Consider the following 7,215-nt stretch of genomic DNA (forward strand, 5'->3'; position numbering starts at 1 on the left):
CCTTTTTCCCATTCTATATAAATTGCATACTTTAATTTTTGTCTTTTTCTACAGGAGGGTTGCCAAATTTTGATTTTTCAGGATCCAAGATTGTGTCCACCCCTGCATTTAAAGATACATTCTTAGAGTTGAAAGAAAAGAACAAAGTGCATTCCTCTTTGTCTCCATTCTGATAGCTCTTATTCTATAGGAGCCATTAAAACTTTTCTTCTTCAACATGAAAAACAGTATTTTGTATATGCATACGTTCAAACCGGAATAAGAGGGAGACAGTTCTTTAAGAAAGGGATGAATTTGTCATTATTTTAATCATGTGCCATCATTTCAGCCCTGCAAAGCTGGGGTTATGATGATACCAGTGAGGGTGACAAGGGAGGTGTCAGCTGGGTTCAGTTCGTGTTAACCAACCTGCCATGAGATGCTCATCTCTGAGGAAATCCTGCCTTTGTGCTTCCTTAAGTTCCACTGGAGCCTGCATGAGGTGACATGTCATATGCATTTTTCAACCTATTTCCAAAGGCTAGATTAGCAACTATAAAAAGATATTACATGCCTTTAGGGTCTCTGTGAAAACAATAAGACTTGGGAATGGAGAAGGTTTTAGCTGCATCCTTAGTAAGTCACACTGACCCTCCATTCTAGCAAATTCCTGTTATGCTCCTGCCCTGACCACTTCCCTTATTTTCAATCTTAGAAAAACATGCAAATTGAAGTACAGTAAAAATCTACCTCATGAGAAAGAGAGTTGCAATGAAGCTAGGTGAAGTAGGGGCGACCCACCTGGAAAGTAAAAACAGAAACAAAAAACTGCTGCTGAAAATAAAAACAGGTAGAAGTTTTTAGTTTAGCTTTTTTATTTTTGTTTTAAACAGGAAAGCAACCACTACAATAAACATTTCTCTAAAAGGACGGTATAAAGGAAGATGATTAGCTCTGGGACTGGATTTTTAAATTGTTTAAACCATTAAGTTGATCGAGTTCAGTAAATGTTTTCATCCCAATCCATATTATAATCTATGTGATTAGTGAAAAAGAACTGCTCGCAGCTCAGACAGAAACAAAAGTTATCAGATCATATGAATAATTTGCTTCTACAATTCCAAATGGTTTAAAATGTGATTTCAATCATTTAGCTATTTGCATTTGTATGCATGGCCATATACATAAAAACTTAAATATTTAAATAAATGTTTACTTAGCAGAATTTGAGTATTCTAATGGTCTATTCTGCACTTGTCATCTGCTGCCTGCTTTCCTGCCTCCTACATCCTCTTTAATAAAGGGGTTTGATTTTTACAATTGAACTTTTGAAGCAATGGGACTCATTTTGACACTGAGAAAGTCACTTACATTTTAGAAGCCTCACTTTTCTCATCTATAAAATGAAGGACTTATGTTACTTCTGATAATCAGTCTAGATTTAAGAATATGTACTTTTGTGATTTTTTGAATTATTGGTAAAAAAGAAATCTTCAACTTTAGCCAGCATACTACAGCAACTACTTAGTATTTGTGGAAAGGATGATGTCTGTTAAGAGCAATTTTTGGCCATCTATTTTGTCTTCCAATTGTTCACCACTTTGTCCCTTTTGTGTGAATTTTGCCAGTTCAGGGGGAAAAGAAAGAGAAGAAGTAGAAGTGGAAGGAGAATGAGAAGGGAAAAAAAATGAAAATAATGGAATGAAGATAAGTGGAGGGAAAAGAGGGAGAAATATTCTTGCCATTTTAGTATTATTAACTACTCTATACATCATATATATATACATATATATATGTATATATATGTGTGTGTATATATATGTATATATATGTATACATACATATATATATATATATATATATATATATATATATATATATATATGATATTATTATTCAACTCAATCTGGGTACAAGAAAATCATTAGAAAAAAAGACCCTGAGGGGCGCCTGGGTGGCTCAGTCAGTTGAGCGTCCGACTTTGGCTCAGGTCATGATCTCACGGTTTGTGGGCTCAAGCCCCGCGTTTGGCGCCCGCTGACAGCTTGGAGCCTGGAGCCTGCTTCTGATTCTGTGTCTCCCTCTCTCTCTGCCCCACCCTGCTCATGCTGTCTCTCTCTGTCTCTCAAAAATAAATAAATGTAGAAAAAATTAAAAAAAAAAAAAGACCCTGAGTTGAGAAATCAAACTGAAACATAATTTGATAGGACCTTAAAAAGCCAATGAAAAAATACACAACATTATCCAATTGCAATGAAGTTTTGGTTTCTGGAGAAATAGTTTCTAGAACTGATTTTAATAATAGATGACCTAATTTATATTTTTTGTCCTCCTCTTCTTCCTGAAACTCCAGTGTGGATGAGAAAATTGGCATTCAGTCAAATTGACTAGAAGTAATCCCTTTGATTTTAGGTGACAGCAAAAAAAGAAACTCAGTTATTTGTGTTTATTCTCATACGTCCCCTCTTTCTTATAAATACATGACTATAATTACCATAGTAGTTATCAACTCAAAATATAGTTTTCTGTCTCTCGCATTAGTTGATAAATTTTTGAAGATTGATCATATTTTACCTAGTTGTCTGGGCTAGTAAATATAATTTGTTTTTAATGGCTATTGAATAAATGAATTAATAGACTAATAGCCATTTTGATAAAACAATACAAATTACTAGCATTCAATTTAGATTATCAGGTTAGAGAGATTAATAAAAGTGTATGTTTGGTAATATATCATCTCCATTTGAAGTTATTTTATACCTCCACAAATTTGTTGGTGGAAAGTAAAAGTATATTTGAAGTGTCATATTTTGTTAGAGCTATTTTTAAAATGAAACTATGTATACTTCATTCTCAGTAGTAATTTTTAAGGTGCTATGCCTAACTTTTAGAGGAAACTAATATCCAAAGAAAGTGTATATGAATAGAACATGATACGTTTTCCTTATAGTTTTGTAATCAATTCTTGAATGAAAAGTGCCAAAAAACTTCCTTGAGAAGAAAATTCTTTTCCCAAGAAAAAGAGAAAAATAGATACAGTTTACAACATGTATATAGCTTTACAGTATTATAAAATCGGAATTCACACATGTAATTATCCTAAATCTTTTCTTCTGCATTCATTTATATTATTTATATTATTGTATAAATACCCTTTATTGTTTCAGTGTACAAAGGCAGATCTTTTACATACACTACAGAGAGTGAGAGATGTGTAGAAAATAGCGAAGCTAATGGCTCAAATAGAAATCAAATTATTAAGAAATTTGTTCTATTACTCTCGTGTTCTTTCTTTCAAGAGAATACATGCAATGATTACAGAAAACAAAGGTTCTTCAAATTGTGATACAGAGTGTTATTTATGGATCCTTGATTCAATACTGACATGGAACTCCAGAGTCTAATTTTTGGAAAATTAAGGGATGTTTCCCTCAGTTAATTAAATTCATCTTACTTTCTTACTTCTCTCATTCACTTATTTTCTTTTTTAAATTCTGTAAGAGCAACAATAAAAATATCAGCCTATAGTTTTCTTGAAATAAAATGATAGCCTAAGATTCTAAATGTGCGTACTGCCTGCTAACTTTTATGAGATCTTCAATAGAAACTGTTAGATTTTGAAGAAGAAATTTGGCCATGCATTTTCATTAACTAAGTTAGAGTCCAGCATACTAATTTTCTTTTGAATCATTCATTCTAAGAAAGTAAACTAGTAAAAGTAATATTACAACTTTCAAATGCAGTAAGTCTCACTCTGTTATTCTCTTCTACTACCTCTCTTCTTTCCAATAATAATAATAAAAAAATACCTTTCAAAGCCACTCACTTCCAAAAGCAAACTAAAAATGCAATATTAAAGATCTGAAGACTTCTCTTAAAGACTTCACTCATAGTATGTTACTTTTCTTTTGGTGGATATTAGAGGCCTACTAAAACTCTAAACTACTTGTCTTTCATTTTCTCAAAAGAACAAATGATCACTAAACTTTTTTGTCATTTGTGTTTTAAAAAAGTGCACAACTATTTATAAACACTTTGGTCTTTCTGATTTTTTGAAAGTGGAACAAAACATAGAATCCAGCTCCTAGCACAGTAACTGGCCCCTCAAAGAAGATTAATATTATAATTGAATAAATAAAATATTGAATAAACATCCTACTATGCTTATCTTCCACACCAAGACTATTGGCTTTATTTATTTATTTACTTATTTTTAGTTTTCTACCTGTATTGAGATATAATTGACATATGACAATGTGTAAGATTAAGATGTATAACAAGCAGATGTGATACACTTATCTACTGCAAAATGATCGTTAACATATTGCCAGCTAACACCTCCATCGCTTCATGTAATTACCATTTCTTTCTCTGGTGATACTTAATATATACTTCCTCAACTTTCAAGTATCTATTCTTTTTTCTTTTTTTTTTTTTTTTTTTGCTAGTACATGAAATTTCCATTTTATTATAGTTTTCTGTCACATGAGCTCAAATGTGTTTCTCTACAACAACTTCAGCATAGCTGCTTTGGAATTATTTCAGTCATCTTTAACACGTGACTCTACCAAATACTTTAAATCTAAAATAGACATATAAAATTTTAATTAACTTTTAGATGAATGGGGTAAGAAATAAAGTCATCAGGTGATGGTTGGGATTGTTAATTTCCAACAAGAAACTGTTGAAATGTTTCTTCTGATACAATAGTTATAAATAAAAATTAAAAAAAAAACAAGGGTAGAACAAAAGTACAATAAAAGAAACTTCTGCAGCTTAAGCCTCCCCTAGTCCTAAACCTGAGAGAAGCAAGGCAAAGCACCTTTCCTGCAAATTAAGTGGGTTTCCAGTATTTCCATGTAGTTAAGTTTTAGAAATACACACTCAAGACCTATCATTAATATATCTACTATCTTAGCTCTGGTTGTATTAATTATGCCTGAAGAGTTTAATACCCATCCAAGTCCAAAGGTGGAAGAACACATAAACTGGTATGGTAATGGGCAGGAGCAGACTGTAAAAGCACAGGCTTGCTGTGCTGCTAGTGCAGTCCTGTGGGAAGTTTTCGTCCACAGAGGCTGAGTAGAACAGTCCTGCTAAAGAGACCAGTGGAATAAGGACAGTCAACGTAGGAAGAGACAGAAACATTATTCTCCCCCACTTATTACCTGCCAGTCTGACTTTTTAAAAGGTAAGTGGTATTAAGAAAATTTAGTTGTGTGTGTTGTTTTTAATTATCATCTAGTGCTGCTCCATTTCTTCTTGCTTCTTATTTTGATGTGTCATCCTAGCTGCCTGTGGTATCATATTAGGAATCCCATCAATAATTGCATAGGCTATTCCCAATTCTTCATTGATCAATTCATTTGTCGATGCTTCAAATCTGAGCGGCTTCTTGGAGAGTGGGCACACCAGGAACTCGAGCAGGGCCGGGTCGAAGACGCGGGGCGCGTTCCCCGTCTTCTCGCTCTTGTCTGCGGACCGCCACGACCCCGACGCGTGAAGGCACCTACGGGCGACCGCGGACGGCAGCGTGCATGTACCCCGCAGCGATAAGGCGAGGAGCCAGGCGAGCGCTCCGCTCAGCATGGTCTGGCAACCAGCGACCACACCGCAGCCCGGGCCGCGTCAGCGATCTCCGCGGCGAGCCCCTCACCTCAAGTATCTATTCTTAACTTTCAATTATATAATACAGTAGTATGATGTGTAATCACCATATGTACATTATTTGTTTTTTTAAGTTTTTATTTAAATTCCAGTTAGTTAACATACACTGTAGTTATTAGTTTCAGGTGTACAATATAGTGATTCAGCACTTCCATACAAACCCTGGCGCTCATCACAAGTGCCCTCCATAAGTCCCATTACCTATTTCATCTGTCCCCCACCAACCTCCAATCTGGTAACCATCAGTTTGTTGACTTTAATATACCTCCTTTTCAGAGAACATACTCTGAAATTTGAAACTCTTTTAGCAAATGGTGTGTTTTGGTTTGTAATGTGTCATTTCTATTCCCTATTTGACCCCTTTCAATTAATAGGTGTACAAAGATCAACAAGGGGAAAGGAAAAACCCATTTATATTCTGTCTATAAACAAATAGCTATTCTTATGTCTTTACAAGGATCTAGAGGAAAGTTTTCTAGTAATAAATCAGGTCAATATAGTATGTATGCAATTTATACCATTAAATTGGTATTTATGATACTATATGATAGTGATGTTTTATGGAAAGTGTAACATACACTTTTCCTTAGTGTTCATTCAGTGGGAAAGGAGGGTTTAGAAAGACACGAAGCAAGAATACTTAGTTGCTTGAGATACTGAGGTACTTCAGGAAATAAGCGAGTTCCATTTATTAGTTATCAATGACACTATCTTGTGGTTTGCTCCTTATTACCTTAGTTGATTTGCATCACTTAGAAATCCTCCTCTCAGACAGAATATGTTCCCTGCCTCATCGCTTGTTAAGAAGATTTCCACTGCATTTGCCTTATGTAAGGACCAAGGGGTTTCGTTCCTCAGAGAGAGCTTGCTATTTATTAGACTATGGTTGGTTGCGGCCTTGTCATTTGAAGTCTGGATGTTAGAAGTTATTTTTGTCTAAGAATATGTTCACATCTGAGTTCAAGGGAAAAATAACTTTCACAGGAAGAAACATCTAACCCTTCACAAAGATTTAGATATATTATCTAAGACTGTTCTTCCCTCTCTCAATGATCCTCAAGACATGTTACTTTACAACCTCTCTATTCCTGGGGTTGCACACCGTAAGTCCACCAGGACTTTTTTTTTTTTTCCTACTTGTTTTGTGAGGCACTTCATAGGTCTTTTCAAAAAAAAAAAAAAGAGTCCTCCATTGGAATATTTTCTCTTTGCCAATTTCTTTTGCTAGATGTATTCTTCCTAACTCTCATCGTGGAAATCCTATGGTAAATACTGAATTTTGTAAATTGACTCTTCTTTCCATATATTTTCTATTTTGTGAAAATTTTACTTTATCTTCTAAAATTTGATTTTATCAAACTTGACTATATTATTTTAAATTTCCATGAGCTTATCATTTTATAGTTACTCTTGTTAAAAATAATAGTTGTACTTCCATGGCTACAGGATCTTTTTTATCTCTATGAGGATATTACAGTTTTTAAGTTGTTTTTATTGCATTTGATTTCCTTTCTTAATGTTTGTTTGCATTAAATCCTTATTCAAACTACTGGAGATTCTTGGTGACCT

The 7,215-nt window shown here is 34.1% G+C and overlaps 2 protein-coding genes across 2 annotated transcripts; both read right to left on the reverse strand.

Moving 5' to 3' along the window:
* Window positions 1–4,419: 4,419 nt before the first annotated feature.
* On the reverse strand, window positions 4,420–5,127 carry LOC102901462 (phosphatidylinositol N-acetylglucosaminyltransferase subunit Y-like). Its single transcript, XM_006927863.5, has one exon. It carries the CDS (start codon window positions 5,125–5,127, stop codon window positions 4,909–4,911), a length of 219 nt encoding a protein of 72 aa, XP_006927925.3. The 3' UTR covers window positions 4,420–4,908.
* Window positions 5,128–5,166: 39 nt separating this feature from the next.
* LOC101085346 (protein preY, mitochondrial-like) lies at window positions 5,167–5,643 on the reverse strand. Its single transcript, XM_023258871.2, has one exon. The coding sequence runs from the start codon at window positions 5,566–5,568 to the stop codon at window positions 5,221–5,223; it is 348 nt and encodes a 115-aa protein (XP_023114639.2). The 5' UTR covers window positions 5,569–5,643; the 3' UTR covers window positions 5,167–5,220.
* Between the last annotated feature and the right edge of the window lie 1,572 nt (window positions 5,644–7,215).

Source organism: Felis catus, chromosome A1 (genome assembly GCF_018350175.1).
Source record: "Felis catus isolate Fca126 chromosome A1, F.catus_Fca126_mat1.0, whole genome shotgun sequence".
Classification (NCBI taxonomy): Eukaryota; Metazoa; Chordata; class Mammalia; order Carnivora; family Felidae; genus Felis; species Felis catus.

Excerpts from the sequence above, each read along its gene's own strand:
- LOC102901462 (XM_006927863.5), bottom strand. The coding sequence starts at position 5,127 with ATGTTTCTGTCTCTTCCTACGTTGACTGTCCTTATTCCACTGGTCTCT.
- LOC101085346 (XM_023258871.2), bottom strand. The coding sequence starts at position 5,568 with ATGCTGAGCGGAGCGCTCGCCTGGCTCCTCGCCTTATCGCTGCGGGGT.